The 23,558-nt window shown below is 45.1% G+C and overlaps 1 protein-coding gene across 4 annotated transcripts in view; it reads right to left on the bottom strand.

Annotated features, from left to right (window-relative positions):
• LOC146182211 (uncharacterized) overlaps positions 1–23,558 on the bottom strand; it is a 113,168-nt gene that overhangs the window by 62,074 nt on the left and 27,536 nt on the right. For all 4 annotated transcript variants that reach the window (XM_084577249.1, XM_084577252.1, XM_084577251.1 and 1 more), the window contains 3 exons: positions 23,268–23,441; positions 18,971–19,123; positions 17,485–17,646 (listed from right to left, as the gene is read on the bottom strand). In XM_084577249.1, the coding sequence (XP_084433375.1) occupies positions 17,485–17,646; positions 18,971–19,123; positions 23,268–23,441 (489 nt within the window). The remainder of the gene's footprint in view (positions 1–17,484; positions 17,647–18,970; positions 19,124–23,267; positions 23,442–23,558) is intronic.

Genomic DNA, 23,558 nt, shown 5'->3' with positions numbered 1-23,558 from the left:
AGATTAAGCTTCGATTGAGGAAAACGCAGAAAACTAGAAGGCCTTTCAGGTATAATCTGGATCAAGTTCCATTAGAATATGGTGTGGAAGTGAGGAATCGATTTCAAGAATTAGATCTAGAAGACAAAGAGCCCGAAGAGATGTGGACTGATGTTCGCGATATAATACAAGAAGTTGCTACTAAGGTAGTTCCAGAGAAAAGTGCAAGAAAGCAATCTGGTTATCTGAAGAGGCTTTGCAAATAGCTGAGGAAAGGAGGATGGCAAAAGTTATGGGGGAAAGAGAAAGATACAAGGTTCTCAATACGGTTTTTCAGAAAATAGCAAGGAGAGATAAGAATGCCTTCCTGAACATACAGTGCCAAGCAGTTGAGGACAACAGCCAATTAAGGAACACAAGAGCTCTGTATAAGACAATCAAAGATATCAAAGGAAGCTTCTGTGCTAAGGTGGGCGTGATAAAGGACAAACAAGGCGAGGACCTCACTGAAGCCGCAGAGATAAAGAAGAGGTGGCAGGAATACACAGAAGAACTGTACAAGAAGGACCCGAATGTGCAAACCCAACATAAGACGGTTGTGATCACTGATTTCGATCCGGGCATCCTGAAGAGTGAAGTTGAATGGGCCTTAGCCAGCCTTGCTAAGAACAAAGCTAGCGGAATTGATGGCATTCCAGCTGAGTTGCTTCAAAACCTCAACCATGACGCTGTTAACATTCTGCATACATTATGTCAGAAGATTTGGACAACCCTGCAGTGGCCACAGGATTGGAGGAGGTCAGTTTACATCCCCATTCCAAAGAAAGGCAGTGCCAAAGATTGTTCCAACTACCGCACGATCGCGCTTATTTCGCATGCTAGCAAGGTGATGTTGAAAATCCTCCAAGGTAGGCTGCAGCAGTATGTGGATCGGGAGCTTCCGGACGTGCAAGCTGGGTTTCGCAAGGGCAGAGGAACTAGAGACCAAGTTGCCAACCTTCGCTGGATCATGGAAAAAGCAAGAGAGTTCCAGAAACCCATCTACTCCTGCTTTATTGATTATGCGAAAGCGTTTGACTGCGTAGATCACAGCAGATTGTGGCAAGCTCTCCAAGAGATGGGAGTTCCAATTCACCTCATCTGTCTCCTCAGGAACCTGTATGAAGGGCAAGAGGCCACAGTCAGAACTGGGCATGGTCTTACTGATTGGTTTCCGATTAAGAAAGGAGTGAGGCAAGGCTGCATACTGTTTAACCTATATGCAGAGTGCATCATGAGGAAAGCCGGTCTGAACGAGTCTTCAGCTGGAGTGAAGATTGCTGGAAAATGTATCAACAACCTTAGATATGCGGATGATACCACTTTAATGGCAGAAAGTGAAGTGGAACTCAAGAGACTTCTGATGCGCGTACAAGAAGAGAGTGAGAAGTTTGGGCTTAAACTGAACATTAAAAAGACAAAGATCATGGCGTCTTGCCCTATCAAGTCCTGGAGCATCAAGGGACAAGAAGTGGAAGCTGTGACAGATTTTCTTTTCTTGGGCTCCAAGATTACCTCGGAAGGAGACTGCAGCCATGAAATTAGGAGACGCCTGCTTCTGGGAAAGAGAGCAATGGTTAGCCTTGACCGCCTAGTAAAGAGCAGAGACATTAGTCTGCCAACCAAGATCCGTATAACTCGTGCTATGGTATTTCCAGTTGTGATGTATGGATGCGAGAGTTGGACTGTGAAAAAGGCTGACCGCCGAAGAATTGACGCGTTTGAATTGTGCTGGCGAAGACTCTTGAGAGTTCCTTGGACTGCCAGAAGATCAAATCAGTCAATATTGTCGACCATAAACCCTGACTGCTCATTGGAGGGTCAAATTCTGAAGTTAAAGCTCAGCTACTTTGGTCATCTGATGAGAAGAGAGGAGTCGCTGGAGAAAGATTTGGTGTTGGGAAAGGTTGAGGGTCGCCGGAGAAGGGGTAGGCAGCGAACGCGATGGTTGGATGGCATCCTCGAGGCACTGCAGATGAAGTTATGTGATGTTAGGAAGATAGTGAGAGAGCGGAAAGCGTGGCGTGATATAGTCAATAGGGTCACGAAGAGTCGGACACGACTGAACGACTGAACTGAACTGAACTGAGGACATGTAGTGCGAAGAGAGAATAACCGATGGTCGCTTAGGGTAACAAACTGGATTCCAAGGGAAGGAAAGCGTAGCAGGGGGCGGCAGAAAGTTAGGTGAGCGGATGAGTTTAAGAAGTTCGCAGAGGTCAAGTGGATGCAGCTAGCACAGAACCGGGTTAATTGGAGAAATATGGGACAGGCCTTCGCCCTGCAGTGAGTATAGTCAGGCTGATGATGATGATGAAGATGAAGTGGTGACTATGGAAGAGAAAATAAATCGCTATGCTGACATGTTTGTAATCGGACCTAGTGAAGGCGGTAAATGCGCAGTACTTGTACCATTGCCGTGGCTAAAATACTGTTGAGAAAGTAAGCGTTATATTCGCTGTTTTCAACACTTCAGATGCCTTGTCAAAGGTGTGCACAGAGAGCAAACGAACGAGAAGCAAAGTCGCCACAACATTTATAGAGATAGCTCTACTCTTCCCAGTACAAATCAATAGACCGCTTGTTTCCGTAGTGGTGACCTTGAAGCTGAGTCAAGGTCAAAGTGGGACAACCCCCTTAGCGACAAGTCTCGCCCGGTGTTTACACTATGGTAGGCTGGCGCATGACCACATGACTAAATGACCACTTGATCGCGCCTAATGACCTTTAAAGGCGATTGATTTTTGTTAGCGTCAGAGGTCAGTTGATAGGCGGACGATGGCATCAGCTCAACACGTGGTATTAGTAAACCAAGCAGAACAGAGCTGTTGCACGTCAAACTTGATTTACCCCGTTTAAGCCCTGGTAATTTTTTATGGTCACGATGTATCAACAGGAAAGAGCACAAGGGCTAATCTTATACTAGCAGTCGAAGTCACTGTTTCAAAAGTATACTTCTGAGGCACAACTAGAGTATAAAGCTGGGCATGAAACAATGGCGTGAAAAATAGTGGTGAAAAACAAAAAAAAAAAAGTCTAAGATGGGAGAGATTAGGTCGGAAATGGCTGAAAAGGGACTGAACAGAAATGGCCATGAGGTGTGCCGATAGAAGGCATCTTCGGCTTCTCCACACTAAAGAAGATAGCAACGAAAGGAAAATGAAGAAAGTGATGACGTGAGGCGATGACATGCTATAAGGAACGCTGCGTGATTTCAATCTCTCAACTGGACGGACGGACGGACGGACGGACGGACGGACGGACGGACGGACGGACGGACGGACGGACGGACGGACGGACGGACGGACGGACGGATGGATGGACGGATGGACGGATGGATGGATGGACGGATGGATGGATGGATGGATGGATGGATGGATGGATGGATGGATGGATGGATGGATGGATGGATGGATGGATGGATGGATGGATGGATGGATGGATGGATGGATGGATGGATGGATGGATGGATGGATGGATGGATGGATGGAATATAGGAGCGTCCCCTTTGAAACGGTGTGATAGCAGTAGCTATCATGCTCATTTTTGTCCCTATATCTTAATTATTGATTTAGATTGGTTAACTAAACCATCATTTTATTTATAAAATTTTTGTTTCTACATTACTAATATTATGTCACTTCTCTGCTTTTAAGCCACCCTCTTCCAGTCGTTTTTTGCTAGTTTCCACCACCGGTTTATTCACCCGGCCACTGGTATCTCTGAACCCCAGAGCTTCAGGAACAGTGATTGCGCCTGCATCAACTTCCGGATGAATACCATTACATTCAAGTATAATATGGTCAATTGTTTCACTGGAGTTACCACATACAGCACATGCGTCATTTCCATTGTTAAATTTCTTTTTGTAGCTGCGTGTTCTAAGGCACCCTGATCTAGCTTCAAAAAGTAGGGCACTGCCTCTTGAGTTATCAAAGAAATCTTCCTTCCTGATCTGTATTTTCCACTTTTGGTATAGTTCCACACTCTGTTTCTTTTCCATCGAATTTATCCAATTTTTACCTTCTGTGTTTTTCACCTGTTGCTTACTGCTCTTTATTTCTCCGTCCTTGTTACTAGCATATAGTTAGTTTCCTAGTTCTTTCCTCCATTGTGAGTCAGCGCTTTTTAGGTACAGGTATTTAAATACTTTAACTGCCCATCTGTTACTGTCCAATTTCCTCAGGCGTTCCTCATAAAATATTTTACTCTGAGCTTCCCGTACTTCGAAAGATGCCCAGCCCATATCTCCCTGTACCGCCTCATTTGTAGTTTTGCCGTGGGCACCTACTGCTAATCGGCCAACGGATCTCTGATTTATTTCTAATGTCGACTGTACCTCTGATTGTAGGCACCCCTGTAGGGACCCCTGAGCAGCGTCACCTGACGACAAATAGCGGAAATATCGTCAAAACGAATAAGCGTGCACTTAAAGCCCGGCGTTCTTGTCGCTTTTGTGGCGCAATGCGACAGTCAAATACGGCTGATGGTTCCTGTGAAAATATTGTATATTTTGAGCGCAATAAAAAAAAAAAAAAAAGACTCTGTGGCGCAATGGATTATTGCTACTTATCTCAGCAGTAAAAAAAAAATAATAATTTCGAATCTTCTGTGCGCAATATTTTCTTAATTCTTTTTTTTACAATTTATACCATCAAAACAAATTACTAGCATATGCCCTGCTGTGCGTTCCCCTTTATGCTGCATTATGTGATGTTTTTTATTCTTGATAGCCGTAAAACCATCCATGAACACAGCCAGGAGGTGATGGCATAGCAACGTTTGGACTATGAAATTACCTTCACCGCCGTAATCACTGCCTGCCTTCAGGGAGTGTATGTTACCTTTAGGTGGCGTTCGGAGACACGTGCCTCTCAGCAACAATCGCCGTTTAACTCGCTGAGAGACAACCAGTGAGGAGAAAGAAGTTGCGGGACCCTACCGTTGAAAGAACGGAATTACGCGAAAGCGCACACAACCTAGCGTTTTTTTCTTTTTTTCTTTTCTTTTTTTTTTTTTTTTTTTTTTTGTTCAGGTTTGGTTTTATGACCAAGCTCAAAGCGAAGTCCTACAGAAACGACCAGGATCATCTATGCTACAAGTAAAAAAAAAAAAAAGAAAAGTTCAAAAAGGCCCAAGCACTCGCGATGAAAGCTGATTTTCCGAGAACCCCATTGTCAGCAGTTTTACGTAATCGTCAAACCTGTTGCAGTGTTTGTTTTTCTCTTGTCGGTGAAGGAACGTTTTCGGATCGTCCCTTCATTTTCTATTGCTTTTACACATTTTCTTTTTTCGCTGCTCTCGCGAAGCATCGTTCTAAAGAAATTAAGTTCTCGCGAAAAAAAAAATAATGAAACAGTCAGCGCATCTACTAACAGTGCTTCGTTCACTATGTCGTAATAGGATGAAGAAGAAAACTTAGAGATGAGGAGATTGTTATATCCTTCCATGGCATGTTCATCATCAGTGGACGGGATGGGATCATCGTACTTGTTCATACACTACACTTAAGGTCAATCAGAGGAGCCGGAGGACTCGTTGGACGTTGCAGGAGGTATCTGAGGGAAAAGAAAAGTTGAAGGGCTAAAAACGCAAAAGTCGTATTCATCACCCAAAGAAAAAGTGGACCTAACGAAAATGAATCCTGACCGAAGGCGGTGCCTTTCTTCGAGCTAACGCCACGTGAGGAGCTATCCGGGACGAGCCAGAGTCCCATAATTCAAATGCCTTCCCTTGCACCGTTTCTTCATTGCTATTCTTAAGAGCAAAAATTTCCTTTTCTTGTTCGTGCCTCTGGGCCCAGCGCCAACTACCGCTGCTTTCACCTTGAAAATCAATACACGAGGCTTTCTTTAAGCACAATACTTCTTCCCTGCACCGACCGACGAACCTGCCAACCAACCGACCGAGCGGTAAGACTCAGCTCGTTAAACAACATGCCTTCTCGCCGAGGACGACCGAAAGAAATAAAGAGGAAAGGGGATAGGGACGTTAAAACAACCAAAATCTCGCAGCTGTCACTTTCAGTTTGGATAAGGAAAAACAGCAACCTTCGGCCGCCGCCGCCACCGAGGCAGGAATGGCAGCAAAACGAGAGAGGGGGTAGAGATGGGGACGGAGGCTGAGGAGGTAGGAGAAAAGGAAGGGCGTAGACGTAGCGCGCGCGAAGCAGCCATAGACTGCCGCCGCCCGCGTCAGAGATTCCGAAGACGAACGATCTACCCCACGTGAGCCCATTAGACTCCGCATATCGGGCAAGGTCTTTGAGTTTGTTTAGTCATTTGATTCAACTTTCGTTCCTCACCTTTCTTTTTTCTTTTTTTGATTCCATTCTCTTTTCCTTTCAAGTATCTCCCCTTCTCCCGTTGTTCCTGCGTATGCAGTGGTTGTCAAGAAGCTAATTCGTTACTTTCGCAGCGATACCTGGTGGCGAGGGTAGTGAAAGGGGAGGGGAGAGGGTGAAGAAGAATATGCGTTTTCTAAAGCGTTTGCTCCGTTTCTGTGTATGTTTTAGCTCTGCCGGAGGAGCGAATTTTATTAGTTGTACGCCCTCACGTGCTTTGTTACTGCGTCGGTGGTGCGCTTACGCACGCTATCTCGCCTTTCTTCTCCTCGCTAAACGGTAGTCCGTAACTCAGTGCACGGCCCGTTCAAAGCCAGCAGCAGCTAACGTCGTTGTAGCTGCCATGCGGAAGCAACAGATTAGGTTTCCCTCAGTTCCTCTGCGTCAGCACGGTTGCCGTGAGTTACGGGCGTTGGCAATCGGCAACGACAGCTGCCTTGGTGGCTTTTGCGTATGATCTCTCGGTAGCTGCGTCGTGATGATTACAGCAAGGTACAACGCCAGATACTTGCAACAAAAGCGTGATCACTGGTCTTTTCTTCTTTTTGTTCTTCGTGACATTGCTTTAGAAAAACTGTTAAATTGGGTTTGAGTACCTCGTCGCCGATAGTAGTAGTAGTAGTAGTAGCAGCAGTAGTAGTAGTAGTAGTAGTAGTAGTAGTAGTAGTAGTAGTAGTAGTAGTAGTAGTAGTAGTAGTAGTAGTAGTAGTAGTATTAGCAGTAGTATTAGTATTCGTAGAAGTAGCAGCAGTAGTAGTAGTAGTGCTAGTAGTAGTAGTAGTAGTATTAGCAGTAGTAGTAGTATTAGCAGTAGTAGTAGTAGTAGTAGTAGTAGTAGTAGTAGTAGTAGTAGTAGTAGTAGTAGTAGTATTGGTGGTAGTATTAGTAGTAGTAGTAGTAGTAGTAGCAGTAGTAGTAGTAGTAGTACATTGGGCGGTAGGTTGCGGTACCTGCGTAATAGTGACAATAGCATTAATTGCGCTATAAGTCATCATAAACTATAAGCTGAAGCAGCCAGTAGTTATGGTAGTAGAACAAATTGTAGGCACAGCAGTTATTACAGTAGTAGTGATGGCAACAGCTGTAAGACCTGAGCAATAGTGGTAGCAGCAGAATACAGAGTCAGGTCTAAGGAGGCCTTTCCTGCACCACTGATGTATCGCGGGTGAGTGACAGTAGAAGTAGCAGCAGTCATTTGTCGTGGTAGTGCTAAAAGTAGTTTTGCAGCACCCGGCGGTAGTAAAAGTAGCAGTACCAAATGTACTATTGGTAGCAGTAGTACTATCCCAGACGGGAGGTAGTAGTTGTAGTGTTGAGCAGCAGCAGTAATAGTATACTTACACGACGCCCAGCAGAACGTTGTTACATAGAGGTTATAAAACGACTTTCAGCATGGCCGTGTCTAGTGACTGCAGCAGTTTTCAGGATGTAGGATCACGTGATTAGGGTGCATCTGGCCTCTTTTATCTAGAGTAGGCCCTCCCGAAGATTGCAGAGGGGAGAGGTATATCGACCTCCATGTGATCACAGAAGAGGGCGGAAATTTCTGCGCTCCCGTCTGTGTCGACCGCAGTCGCAGGAACTTCAACCGAGGTCAAGCGCTTAAATCAGGTATGCTGTAAGCCTCCAAGTACTACTGATGGTCAAAGAGAATTTGGTCCATCTACAAACCTTTTAGAGCCTGGAAGTTTCGTATTGCTCGCTAGACTGCAGCTCACACATGGAGCAAAGCAGGGTGGAGGTGGTGACCCTAGCCGCATGCAGCAGGTAAGCGGGCTTTTATCAACCCCACGCTACGAAACTCCATAGGTGTAGGGACCATAAAGGATGCATGAGACCACTAGAGGGCTCTCTCGGGAACGTGGAAACGTGGAATAATCTGAGCCGGCACCATGCATGTAAAAGAGCCGCTCATCTGAGGAAACGGAGAGTGAGGGGAAGCAAAATAGGGATTGCCGTCATTTCTTTCCTGGTATTTCTGCTGTGTTAGCAGCATTCCCAGCTTGTTTGAAGTAACTACCGGAGTCAGACGTGTCTGCTCTAGGGCACCATATCTCGTTGGCACGATTCCTGAGACTCACAGGTAAGTTTCTAGATAGCCTCACACACCTAACACTCGAAACCTCCGTTCACTAGAAGTCTATATGGTGAAAGCAAATTCAAATCCACAATGGACAAGCGACAGGTGCAAAAGCGAAATGCACAAGCAATACTAGCAACCCAGACTTGTGGCATGGCATAATATTATTGCTGGTGAGACGTTTCTTTGCGGTTTCTGAACTTTTATTCGATTCAGAGTAACAACAGCCAAACAGAAGCATTGCACAGAAAGGAACGCACGTGCACAAGGCTGGCTAACAACTGAGTTTTATTGATGGAAAAACAAGCAAATATATAGTGAAATGAGGCAGGAGTGAAATGAGTGAAGTGACAGTATGCTATTGACAGAACGAATTTTACCATGGGCACATTTTTAACTAGCCGAATCGGACCACTACGGATCCAAAGCAATCTTTCGCGTGAAAATCTTTGTCAACCAATGCGTCGTGTAAACCTGGCTCATAGGCGAGAGCAGAAATGCGCTCACTAGACAAATGTGTCGAAGTAGAAGGGAAAAAATGTTGACACCGGCTATGAAAGCAGAAACAAATCGAAGCCCTGGTCACATAATTTGTCACTCTAATTTACTGCGTGTTAGAGAAAGATCCAAGAGCTGGTATTCTTGAAAAACACAAAATACAATGAGCAAGTGTTGAGGGAGGAAGGCTCAGCTCGCAAGCCAGTACTTCGACAAGGGGACTTGTCTTCGAATGGGCATAGAGTGGAGTCACTGACGATTCCGCGAATTATTTATTCGAACAGCACTCACTGAAGAGCTGGAGCAAAACAAATTAGCAGCACAACGACAAACTTTCTACCAGTATTCGCATTAGTTAACGGTTAAGCTGCGTGAAATGTATTCCTTCACAAGCCACGGTCATCACATTCAAGCACATTTCTTGCTGCTAGATGCACCTTCCTGCCCGTGGAATCTGGGTCCCTATACTAGCAGACCAAGGGTTTTATATCACTTGCATTACATTTACTACCCGATGTCAACTTCCTGCTCCGAAATTTCGCTTAAGTATCATTACACTATGGGGCTGAAACGTGGAGGCTAACCAAGAGAGTTCTACTTAAGTTGAAGACAACCCAGAGGGCTATGGAACGAAAAAATGGTAGGGGTAACATTAGGAGATAGGAAGCGTGCAGAGGGGGTCAGAGGAATAACTCAAGTTACTGATATTCTAGCGGAAATTAAGAAGAAAAAATGGACATGCGCAGGACATGTAGTGCGAAGAGGGGATAACCAATGGTCGCTTAGGGTAACAAACTCGATTCCAAGGGAAGGAAAGCGTAGCAGGGGGCGGCATAAAGTTAGGTGGGCGGATGAGGTTAAGAAGTTCGCAGGGGTCAAGTGGATGCAGCTAGCACAGAACCGGGTTAAGTGGAGAAATATGGGAGAGGCCTTCGCCCTGCAGTTGGTATAGTCAAGCTGATGATGATGGTAATCATTACATTGCTGTTGTTTTATATCACCACAACTATATTTGCTTCGCTTAGCGATACAGTAATTTCGTTTATTTTTAAAGCTCACATCCCCAATATAAGCTTTTTTTTTTTTTTTTTTTTTTTTCAAAACTCAGACTGCTGACTTCAATTTCCAATCTTTTTTCTAATTTCCAGATTTTGGCCGCGAAAATCAGTGAAGGCAGGACACAGCAGTGGTATCCTTCACTTTCAAGTATATAGCTGTAGACTCCAATTCGTAACCTGAGAGTTCCTGCTGCGGGCCCTACAGGAACTCTATTTTGTTTTCTGCGATCTTAAGTCAATATACCATTAAAATGTATCAATTCAGAGTGAAAATGGACAATTTCTCCCATTGCAAGCACGGAAAAGGCTGCATATAATTTATAATCTAATCTAGCGGCTGTAACAAGGCACTTTTTTTCCCACCTTAATTCATGCGTCACCGAAATTTAGCCGACATTACATAAGTATTTCGTTGCGTTCGCGATCCGGGCTGAAGTGTCTAGCAAAGCACACACCGTGCGTAGTAAGCCCTCTCATGCTTGCCGTTTTTTGCTGGTCGAGGCTTTTCTCAACAGGCAAAAGAGCTCGCCGACGTAAGGCATTGCGCTTGATTTCGGCTCGGACCTAAAGAGATACAAAACAAAGCAACCGGACCAGAGCCGTAGAACAAACACTGCTCTCATCCTCTGTTTAAACAAAGCATGCTCTGCAAACAGTGTGTGCCCTACAGAAGCCCCACACAAGATCACACGTACCAGCGCTTGCTAACAGGAAGAGTTACAGAGGCAAATGGGATGATGACATCGCCCAGATTTGCAGGATCGTCCGACTGAAGGCCTAATTCGTTGGATCAAACCGAAAAAAAACAGCGCGACAAGCGTTCATCTCGTATCGGAAGGTCTGGGTGCTTTGCGCTCTCCTCGTTTCATAATTTCCTGAACGCATTTTTTTACCCCAAATACAGCGTTAAAATACTGACATCTGCAAAACTGTCATCACGGCTTCTGACGACGAATCGCGCGGGGCTCCGGCTTAAAAATGCTTTTTCCCTTTCTCACCGTCTTAACTACTGTTGGGCCCTTTATTTTTTTTCTTCTTTTTGGTAGGTTGCAGCGTACACGCAAGGCTTCGCAGAATGCTCTTTTCGCAATTTTTCCATTTTTCTTTGCCTTTATTACAGTGTTTGCCCCAATCAGTCTGCTTATCTTCCTATTCTTGCCTGCTTTGCTTTGTTCTTTTTTTTCTTTTTTAAGCTATTTTCTGTTTTCCCGTGATAAGTTTATTGGGATTACAAGCTTATACTGCATTTTTTATCTTTCCAGTGTCTTTTTATTATCATTCCTTAGTAATGTTATATTTCTTCGTATTCACGTCGATGTTCTTGCACGTAGTAACTATATACAGGTATGTGGCCCGATACGGGCTATTACATGATACGGGAACCTTTTGTCCGTTGAGTTCTCACGCGCGAGTTACAATTCCGGTATCTTGTAAGAGGTATCTAGAACTCGTAATTACGATTTCGAAAATAATTTCTTTTTCTATCTCTTATGGGCACACCTGGCCTATCGAGTCATTTTCAGGAGTATATGAAATATGATGCACACCGTAGTGGAAATCATTCCGTTCACAACACAGGCCTCAGAAGGAATCCGTGCAGAGTTCAATTTCGATGTAAAGGTATTTTCTTCTCTATTCTCAACCCGTCCATTTTTTTACTAGCCCCTGTTATTGTCTTTGGCAAATGGCGAGGGGGGGGGGGGGGGGGGGGGTAGAGGCATTTTTTGTTTAAATGCATCTACAGTGGCGGGTGGCCAAGCTCAAATCACGCGCTCTGAAGCTGAGAGAAGGGAAGCCGTCGAAGTGAAGTACAGCAAAAAGTAAATCTAGCAATGAGAAAATCGTCAGCTTCGATGCACATTTTGTTTAATAATTTTTATCAGGAATATGAGCCAGTGCACGCTTCTGGAAGTGCAATCTTTATTTTAAAAAAATGTACAGCCCGTAGATCTCCTTCTCGATTATGCGCGTCCGGCAGCGTCAGTGTTTCGGATCGGATCTTTCGACGAGGACACTCATCACACTGCCGGGGTGACCCCACCATAGTTTTGAAAGATTTCGCCTCCTCCCTGCTGCTGTGTATATCGGAAAAAGCAGCTCATGCATGTCCGCGTTATCCGTATATTTCGTTATATCGAGGTAGCATGACGCAGACGTCTCATTACAGCAGGGGCGTATTAAGTGCTCTGAAGACTGCGTATGAAACATCTCAGAAACAAGAGTACTTCGATCATTGTCACCGGTATTTCGTTAGAGCGGAGTTTAACAGTATATATAGTTTCCTTCTCGTAGTATCGCGCTATAGCGAACTTCCTCGGCGCTGCATATTTACGCTGGGACGAGGTATGCACAGGAATTCACGGCTCGGGGAACACGAATGCGAGCAGTATAATTTCCCTCGTCGTTAACGCACCGCGCAAGAAACAACAAAAAAAAAAAAAAGAGAATACAAATTATGGGAAAAAATATAGCTCTGCGCGGGCTGATTGTGTTTGGCGTTCATTACCCGGCCGCTCTGCGAATCCAGCAGCGCCTGCGGGAGACGCTGAGGGGCAGGGAGACGAATATTTCTTCCCGCTGTCTCGCCCACTTTTCCCGAATATTTGTTCCTGCTTTTAGGGAGCGCTTCCTTTCCGGGATTCGTTCCTTCGCTCGCCTTTGTTTATATTTTATTTTCGTGGCACGCGACGTCAATTTTCTGCCAGGCGATATTTTCAGAACTGACACGATTATATTTTTTTCCTCTGCGGGATGCCGGAATATCCTTACGTCGAGAAGAGGAAGGAATTTGAAGAACAAAGCAAAAATAAAGAAACAGACACGGTTTTCTTTTCTTTTTTAAGAAGAATAACATTATTCGGCCCTCCCACGTCGAAGGGCCGTGAATCCGTGACTGCGGCAGACGCTTTCTCACTGTCAGCCACGAAGAGCTGTTGTCTCAAAATCCGTTCTCTATACGTAGATTCGTCTGACGTCAATTTTTCAACGGATCATTCCGGACGTGCGCATGTACGTCTATGTATGCTTTTATCAAGCCCCTGTCGCAATGTTCGTGGGTAAGAATGCTAGCTCGCTTTCTATATCGTATACATCCCTACTTTTCCTTCAAGCGAACAAACCGATCAAGAAACTGATGCTACAAAGCACTCCACGTTATTCATTTTGTGGTCGCCTGCACACGATCTACAACACTTTTTTTTTTCTGTGCATATTCGGCGAAACCTATATATACCTGTAAACACATTGAGAGGTGTCGTTTCCAGAGCGATTCTCTAAGTTGTCTCAGGCCCGCCTCTTTCGTATTCGCAAGGGAATGCAACGAATCTTTGTACCGTCTCTTACACCGTTATATGAATAAGTGACCGAAAGGGTTTGCGGCAAATCCTAAGAGGGAATGGCAGCTTCTGCCCTCAAGATTATTCCAGTGCCGCACTCTGGAAAAAGCGATGTAGATTTTTCGCAGCACGTTATAGACACCTTTCTTATGGCATATTAAACAATGGTTATATTAAAAAATAGTTTCCTTTTCATCAGTGTCACTTTGAAACAGTCAAATGACATGTTGTGAGGTTAATAAGCAAGAGCTCATTACGCTGAAAAAAGCCAAACAAAAACCGATGCAGTAGATGTCGAAGTAGACGGCTCTGTGAAGACACCTTATACTTATGGTAAACTTTGGAACGAGAGACAGCGCCTGTCTCCCGTTATTCGGGGATTAAAGGCATGGCAGCGCTATAGCTCTCAACCATCACAATTCCCTGGAAAACCAGGTTCTTCCATTTTGAGGCTGTGCAGAACCGCGCCTGACGTTTCATACTTTCTAACTATCACAGAACAACTTGTAACTTCCATGAAATCAAGTTTGTCCCTTCCACTTCTATCTCACCGTAGGTCAGTACTGTTATTATGCCTTTTTTGTAAAATTCATCACAACAGATATCTAAAAGACAGATTACTAACAAGACGCTCCTACCATAAAGTTGGGGTTACATCTTTTCATACAACATTTTTTCATGATTCATTCATACCCGGAACTTGTGTAAGCTGGAATCACCTTCCCCATAATATTGTTTGTATGAAGGATTATAACGCATTTCGAAAAGATATTGTTTCCTTTTGAATGTTTGTATGCTTGTAACTATGTTGTACTGTATCACCGCTGCATTTTGAACATATCTATCTTCTTAATTTGCGGCTATTTTAATATACTTGTATTTTTTTTTCTTTGTCATTGCTGTGTAGTTTGTGCTTTTATGTATCCCCACTGCCCTCTGCAATGCCTTCGGGCCCGGAAGGTAATAAATAAATAAATAAATAAATAAATAAATAAATAAATAAATAAATAAATAAATAAATAAATAAATAAATAAATAAATAAATAAATAAATAAATAAATAAATAAATAAATAAATAAATAAATAAATAAATAAATAAATAAATAAAACTCCTATATCCACCGTCCAGATTTACCCCCCGAAAATTATTTTTTCTTGCAAGAAATGGCCCAAACCGGTCATTTTTAAATTAAGAAAATGTTATTTCCGTTGTAAAAGATGCGAAATGCCATAAGAAATGTTTTATCCTTCATATAGCGACATTTATTGCGCCGATTTGAGCTGTGTTGAAATGCGGCCATTTAAGGGTACCTAGCAAAGTACACAGTAAAAGATTGCAAAGCAGTGACATTAAATGCCGCGAAATGTTTGTCACTAAGACTTTCCTATTGAAAGTTTTCACAAGACTGCCAGGACGTGTACGCAGTGCATTCTTGCACCACCTGCACCAGGTGTGTGTGCTTTCTTGCACAAGCAACATATCACACAGCATCATATCCGTTCCTGTCTTTTTTTTTTCTGTCTTATATTCTGTTTCCCAGTAAGCAAGGTCCTCGATCGCTATCGTCGTCCTAAATTGAATAAAACAAACTGTAGTCCTGCATCACTCAAATCGAAAAGTTCGTAGTAGCTTTCGCCCTGTTCTCTTTCTACGTCCGTGCACCTTTATTAGAGAGATTTAGCTTACCGTGATCCGCGATCCGCCACCGTAACCCGCTACCGTGTGTGGGCGGGGCGGGGCGCACAAGCTGATCAGGTCTGTGTGCCGATGGATGGATGGATGGATGGAATGGATGGAATATAGGAGCGTCCCCTTTGAAACGGGGTGGTAGCAGTAGCTATCATGCTAATTTTTCTCCATATATCTTAATTATTGATTTAGAATGGTTAACTAAATCATTCTATTTATTAAATTTTGCTCCTACATTACTAACATTATGTCACTTCCCTGCTTTTAAGCCCCCAATCTTCCAGCCGTTTTTTGCTAGTTTCCACCGCCGGTTTATTCACCCGGCCACTGTTATCTCTAAACCCCAGAGCTTCAGGATATCTTCAGGATAGCTTCAGGACACCCAGTATGTGGCGCCATCTATCGGCGTCAAGGGTGATCTGGGCATGCGCAGTGGAACGCGCGGTGGCGGATCACGGTAGCGGGTCGCGGATCACGGTAAGCTAAAACTCTCTATTATTCTCCTGTGTATTCCGGAAACACTCAAGTCGGTCTGGTATCGGACACGTGTAGTGATTGTACCAGCACCGAAGCTCATCAGTGATGCGCAGTATGGACAGCGCGCACATTCGTGCATTTATAAGCTGCGTCGGCAATAAACGAATACGCATTCTTGCGCTGACCGTGCTGCTGTATATTCGTCGTCCCACCAAGCGGTTACAGGCTTCATCGCCACTATCGCGCTCCGTGGTGTTCATTTGTGTAATGACAGACTTCTCTGCGACGGGCCAAACAAAATCAAATTCAGTATTCGTGCTTTCATCATTCGACAATTAACAAAAATGCGCTAAACCAATCATATTCCTCTTAAATCGTAATCGGAAATCCAGAAATTTTAATAGCAGTTTCATTGTCTCCGTTTGTGTCTGTCCTTAAATCACTAAGAAAACGATTCCAGCAAGCCGTTGGCAAACCAACCCAACTTGAAGTTTTAATGAACGACGAGCTGGACTAATCATAGGTTAAAAATGACAGTCGCTTATGACGAGCCTGGCTCAACTACGTCCGCAAGGATGCTAGACGCATGTACCCGTGAATGCCAGCGGAGTCTTCAACTGCGCCGTTCACGTCTCACATTCAGCAGAAGCCAGCCGGATGGTGTTGTGGTGCACTTTCTCCAGGAGCATCTAGGACGGCGCGCGGGCGTTCAGCATACGCCAGAAAGAATTCAGTACACAGTTTTACGTTCTGCCATCAACGAGCTATGTTGCATGTAGAACGTACCCGTTTAAGACGCGGTCATTCGGAACAAGCTACCTTTGCCAGCGCCCATCAAGTCATCGTCAGGAAACCAGCCTGCAACCGTAAACGTTATTCCCAAAACAGACGAAGCCAGTTACATTTCCGCAGTTTCGGGAGACAACGCAGGGCATGCATCCAGTGCCGCCTTTGCACTTCGCGCCGAAAGCGACTGCGCTACCCGGCGAAAGAAACCATGCGAGCACCGCTTCCGTCAAAAACGTTTCCAGTGCGTCAGAAGACGTAGGCGACACCCTGTCTACGCAATATTTTCCTCCCCCGCACACAGTAGAGAAAGTGATCGTATGTTCTCTTCCTCAACCTCCATGTTTGGCAAGGGCATGTTCGCTTGCGGCGGAGGCTGGCCTGCCACAAAATGTTTATCTGTTGTAGGCCGTCATTGCACCCACCACCGTTTCGGTGGTGGACGACGGCCGTTATTGCGACGCGCGTCTTTCTCTCCCTCTTGCTTTTCTTTCTTCTCTATTTTCTCTTCTGTCTTCCCCAGGTGGTCGAAATTACTCTACTCCGTAGCCCTCCACTACGGCTCTCCTTCCTCTATTTCCACTTTCACTCCCACCTTCCTTCTTTCCCTTACGGCGCGGTTCAGGTGTCCACAGACGCAAGTGTGACAGATACTGCGCCTTTCCCTTCCTGTGAACCAATTATTATATTCTCTTCTGTCTGCACGAGGCAGCGGAAGTGGCTCAGCTACAGAGCCAGTAGCAGGCCCGTGCATTTTCTTTTCCTTCTTCCTACAGCCACAACAACAACATGAGGCCTCTCGACAAGCTGTATCAACAAAACGTTGACGTCCGTTATGGAAGGATCCTTTTAAATTCAATTCAAAGTATTCACTGTAAACAACGAGATCCACCGTCCTGTGTTTCCGTGTAGCGAAGGAAGCGACATTGCATATACCAGCAACCTGCGCTGTTATTTTCTTGCTCGATCTCTTTCGAGGTGGGAAATTATGCGACCAACGAAGTGCACAAAGAGAGCGAACTGTGTAAAGAAGAAAGTCATGAGAGTGTGAGAAATTAAACAAATAAGGAAGAGAAGATAATAATGGCAACAAATAATCCCCAAAACATCCACTCGACTGAACGTCGTGCCCAACGATACTGTACATTTTGAATTACACACACACAAAAAAAGCGCAAAGCAAAGCAAGGCGGACTCACAGGTGCAGGATAGCCGGTACCAGAAGCGAAAGCAGGCTCTGAACCTGAGTGGCCGGTAAGGGGGAGACACCAGCCTCGCCGGGAGTACCAGATCGGGCAGCGCCAGACGATGGCCCACACTCTCCAGCGCCATGTAGTGGCCAGAGGGCGAAGACGGAGCACCTACAGGTGCCGATAAAAAAAAATATTTAGAAAATAAAAAATAGGTCAACGGGGAGAGGGGGGGGAGGGGGCGCCGATAGAAAAAAAAAGATATTTAGAAGAAAAAATGAGAAAGGAAGGGGGGGGGGGGGGGGGGAAGGGCGACACACATCAGCCAGGAGAGTTTTCGTTTGTCGTTCGGTGGAAAGAGCTCAACCTAGAAGAAATACTTCAGATCAAGACTCTAGTCTCGGTTAGCTGCTTCATTGTAGAGAAGACACACAAACTTATGAACGGCCAATGCCGATCCTGTGTTGCTTGTTCTTTCCTGACCGAACTTCGTGTCGTGTTTTACGTTAACTGCAATGAACCAACTATCCCCGACAAAAGCTCCGATTGTGACGTCATCACTTTCTAGATCTAGGTATTGTTTTCCTTGCAGTGAGTTTGCTTTCGTTTTGCGGGGTTTAACGTCTCAAAGCGACTCAGGCTATCAGAGGCGCCATAGTGGAAGGCTTCGAAAATTTCGGCCACCTGGGGTTCTTTAACGTGCATAGACATCGCACAGCACACGGGCGCCTTGCTTTTCGCCTCCGTAGAAAAGCGGCCGCCGCGGCCGGGATTTGATTCCGTATCTTTGGAAGTGCGTATTAAGACATGTTCAAGCTACGTTATTTTAATACCAAACCTCTCCTCTCAAGCCGCATTGTGCTTCCACTGCATAAAACGTGACATCGTAGACGCCGACCAAGGACGCAAAAGAAAACGAAACACTACAGACTACGTCCATGAATAAAAATATTACGAGAACGCTCAAGCTTTACCTTAAGAGACCATTAAGAAACTTTTCTGTACTTGTATTCTAAGGGCCGCTATCCCACTCGGGATGAGAAGTGGCTATTAGAAGCGTCGAACGGAGCGTGGACGGTGGCGGAGCCTGGCGACGTGCACGGAACCTATCTGCACCACCGAGTTTGTTCACTTGTAGGCGCATATCAGTGTACAATAAAAAAAAACTAGTAATAAAGTAACAATAGCAGCGTAGAGAAAATTCTTGCTTACTGATATCGCCTAATCAAAAGTTCCTGCACTAATTTCGCAAATTTATTTTAACATCCGATGGTATTGTCGACCCCAATATTTAGGCAAAGGGAAGCTCCTTGGCAGTAGCAGAATAAAACTACACACAGAAGGGGGCCACCTTAAAGCAGGGACTCACGCGCCAAGGGACTCTTCCTTGGTGGTCTTACTGAACACCAATAAATACAAAACTCTAATTGGCAATTAGGCTTGGTGCGTTACTTAAGCTTGGCAGTGGGCACAGAAGGTGATCTGCGACCCTCACCGACGGAATCTGTGCCATTCTCCGTGGCGACGTCGTCCTCATCCTGGCTGTCGTGCTGACGGGAGAACTGGACGCCGCCGCTCAGGTCCGATGTCCAGCCGCACTGGTCGAGCGCTTCGAAATCGCACGATGGGTCCGGATCCGGCACGGTCGCTGTACACCAGAGCACAACGGTAATGAGGGAAGCGACATAGTGTCATACAAGGCAGCCAATAATCAAAGATTTCTTTTTTTTTTTTCAGCCTAATAATCTTCCAGTTTTATACCCCGAACAAATGACACTGTTTGGAAGAGAAGAGAGAGAGACCGTACACCAGAGCACAACGGCAATGGAGGAAGCGACATAGTGTGATACAAAGCAGCCAATAATCAAAGATTTCTTTTTTCAGCCTAATAATCTTCCAGTTTTATACCCCGAACAAATGACACTGTTTGCAAGAGAAGAGAGAGAGACCGTACACCAGAGCACAACGGCAATGGAGGAAGCGACATAGTGTCATACAAGGCAGCCAATAATCAAAGATTTCTTTTTTCAGCCTAATAATCTTCCAGTTTTATACCCCGAACAAATGACAATGTTTGGAAGAGAAGGGAGAGATACCATTGTTGAACAGACCGGTATACTTTGAAAGTCGCTCGAATCATAGACAGAAAAGTGAGAAAATGGCCAGCCCCAATCCGTCAAACCTTCCGCATGGCGGAGTTTCCATATATTTCTCCTTTCTGCATGCGCTGCAATCTGTATTCGTTGCCGTGCAACCACAGCCCTCCAGATAATGCCGCAGGCACTGACAGATCATAAAAGTAAGACGTTTAAACACGCGCAATGATATTTTCGCTTAGGCGGTTTTTCTGTAACGTTTCAAAGCAGTAGTAACTGCCATTCAGCGAAGTATAATATTTTTAAAGACAGCGTCGGTGCCGCGGAACCACCAACACATCCTTTTCAAGCGCTATTGAGGTCTGTCGTACCACGACATAAAAGCACAAACAAAAAGAAAGCAGTTTAACGTCCCGGACTAGAAGCAGTAGTCAAATGAAATGTATTCAGTAATACTTGTTACTGATCTCGGCGGATCCATCTCTTCAGTCGTCCGTCCGTATGCGCATTTCGAAGGAAACGAAAAAAGCTGGTCCACTGTGAACGGCCAAACACTCGACATGCGGCCGAATAACATGGGACACAATGTCCAGGCTTGTCTGTGCACGCAAGCAGGCCTGAAACTAGGTGTACAGAGCCGAGGCTCGCTTGAAAAACGCCCTCAATAGGCCGACATCCGTGACCGTAAACGCGCAGCTATGCCAAACCGCTCCGGCGGAAACGGTACAAAGTACGCTGCGCTTCTCTGCGTGCAGGCAATCGATGGGAGTTCTACAGAGGAACCCCAGAGAGCCGGCGACATCTTCGTTCCCTGAACAGTCGGTCCCCTCTATTCCCCTCTCCTAATGACGCCGCAGTGTTTCGGAAAGCACAATGCTTCAGTTCTTGGGCAAAGGGACCGGCGTATAATGTAATGTCGGTTTCGAAGCAGTGTCTGGACCCTTCTTTGTGGCATTCAGACCAAGGCTAAGTGACTCGAAAACTGCCGACGAGTCACAGCCTCTGCTCCGTCGACGCTGTTGGTCTCTGAGGAAAGACGAATTTTGCCGATTCGTTAAAAATGCACAGAGGAGTAATTTTACACATGTGCACTTACATTCATCAAATACAGTTTAGATACCCTAAATGTGCATTTTCTCAATGTTATCAAGGTTTAAACACTTTTCATTTCCCGTTTTATTTGTTTCCTGAGATTTCGGACCGTATGTCGTATGAGTTTTTGGACTGTTCCGAGCTTTCTAACACAACTGATGACGTTATTCTAGACGCCGCTTAAAACAGCGATGGTCGAATTTGTGGGAAAAATTGTGCTTAGCGACTGAATCTGGTACGCTACAAATAGCCAGCAGAGCATGCATTGGGCTATTGACCTACCTCGCGTTTTCAATAACAGGATTTCCACACGTGTGCTTTGTCGGACCAATAAAAGCGAACAAAAAGGTTGCCCCTAAAAAAAGCTCAAAGTGCATTCAAGATTGTTACTCTAGTCCCTGATGATCGTGATCCTCGCTAACTGCTCACAGTGTTTCCGAGATTCGAGGGAGTGTAGCGTTGAACTGCAAATTTGAAGCTTGCTAACGACAGTGTTCTTCCTGGGCCGGCTTGCACGATAAATTCCGAGCTAAGTCCAGACTTAAATGGTGTCTTTAGAAAGACCAAGCATATTTAAGACGGCTCGTGTTCCGAACGTCGAACGCTTCGGGTTCATGTTCACCAGAGTGGCTTCCCAGAACGGCCTCAGCAACCACTTGGGGCATTTTTCCTCGTAACACAATCTTAAGCCGCAAAAAGCAATGGCACGGATTTTACACAACGCAAAATTGACGGAATGTGTACATCTTACAGCAGGGACAGTGCCCGCGTATCCCTGTATTTCCCTAATTTCTCTACTTAGACACCTGGCGTCATTGTGTCTTAACCAAGACAGCACTAGAGTCGTAATCCTACAAGCGACTTATTCAAGTCAGGACTGAAGCCCAGTCTTGACTCCAGTCTTAAGCGGCCATGCTAGTGGACTATTCTTTAGACTCCAATTAAGTCTGGACTTAGCTAATACAGTCTTAAGATTGTTTTGTGCAAGCGGGCCCTGGTTCAAGTAAGCACTTGTAAAAGGAAAAGGGCTGCCCCGCACTACTGCGCAATGTTAGCGACATTTAACAAATTATGATTAGGACAGCTAAGCACTTGTGAAAAATGCACAGAGTATAGACCTAAAGTGCTTCATGAGTATGCATCGCTATTCAACATTAGTGAGACGTATCCTTATGGCGGGGTAGTTGTTGCTAGAACAAAATATTACAGTTTTAAAATAGGTAAGTCAAATAGCACGTGCGAAAACTTTTGCGCGCAGATTGAAGTTGATGATGACAATGGCGCGCAAGAATCTGTTTACAGCGTGCACATGGGGCATTCGGCTGTACACTATGCAGCCCAGTGATTTGAAGCATGGGCTGTTTTGTTTACATTGAAGTAGGATGGACAGTTTGGCGAGTTGGTACAATTGCATAGTGGGTGGAAGAGCGCGAAAAGACGAAAACACAAGAAGAGACGCACAACAGACGAGCGCTGACTCGCAACTAATTTTTTATTAGGAAGAAAGCGGATTCTTATACAAAAAGTATAAGAATCTTATATGTATGAGAATCCGCTTTCTTCCTAATAAAAAATTAGTTGCGAGTCAGCGCTCGTCTGTTGTGCATCTCTTCTTGTGTTTTCGTCCTTTCGCGCTGTTCCACCCACTATGCTCTTTTGTTTAATCTTTCTCTTAAGTTTTCCCATGCAATGAAGAAAACAATGCACCGCTAGCAACGACATTCGGTAGTAACTTCCTACTAGAAATGCATGGGTTTGAATCCGCTCAACTCCGGGTGCTTTTTTTTTTCCTCCCGAGCTCGGAATATGCAAGCCACAATTTCACACTTTTCTTCTTTTTTCTTTTTCTTTCTTTTTTTTTTTTTTTTTTTTTTTTGAAGGAGGAGAGGGGGGGGGGGGTACAGCTCGAAGTAGCGCTTTCGCACTAGAAGTATGCGGTATTTAACCAGGCCAGACCGGTGCTACCGCACGAAAGCAACGTTCGAGTTCCAAACGCCAGGAGACACGTGTACTGTGACGTCACTACCTGTAGAGTCAATCAGGAGTCACGCACAACGACGTTCGACCTGGTTTTGCTCGGTTCTGGTGTCCATATGGGTTTTTTTCGTGCTAAAACGAGGTTTGACACGTCTGTATAAGCTAGCAAAGAAGGACAGAGCGCACACAGTTCAGCTCAAGCTGGTGTCGGGCATTTAAAGGCATATGATTCCTGTGTGTACTCAAAGCGGGCGAACATACAGGTACAAGCATCGTGTCGATACGTTCATGTACAGTCTTTGTCAAAAGTATACGGCCCAAGGGGTTCAATTCTAAGCACTCTAGCTAAGCCCCTGGAAGCAATGGATAAGCATATGGATAATATATGGATAAGCATAGAAAAGAATGGGGACTAGATTTATCGTCTACGAGATTTCGGACGGTGCAGATGTGTACCAAGCCACGTTACGGGACGTAGAAGCAAAACCCTTGGGCCGTGTATTTTTGACAGACTCTACGTTCATCGCGCTTTAAATGCCTCTCAAAATTGATGTCTTCAAAAGCGAGGCCCAGAGCTTCAATTTTCAATTTTCTTCAATTTTTACGAAGTACGCTGTCTATACTCACGGAGACACGAAGGCCTCGATCCGTTCCATGCGCGTCCGTCACAGAAGGCGCTGGCGCCACCTCTAAGCGTGTACCCTTGGCGGCAGCGGAAACGCAGCATCACACCGCGACTGCGTACATTCTCCACGTAGCCCCGTGGCAACAGGTCGCTGCTGGGCAGGCGGCAACCGGGCGCTGTGCAGAACAAGCAAATGCATTACACTTACGGTGGAAGGACAACTGGAGGACACATGCATATACCAGCAGTGAAGAGAAAAAAACAATTTTGAATTGGTCTCCATCAATCAGCGA

Source organism: Amblyomma maculatum, chromosome 8 (assembly GCF_055883805.1).
Source record: "Amblyomma maculatum isolate TAMU_Amacu chromosome 8, ASM5588380v1, whole genome shotgun sequence".
NCBI classification, from domain to species: domain Eukaryota; kingdom Metazoa; phylum Arthropoda; class Arachnida; order Ixodida; family Ixodidae; genus Amblyomma; species Amblyomma maculatum.
Note: the sequence above shows the minus strand (reverse complement) of the source record. Positions and strands in the feature narration are given on the sequence as shown.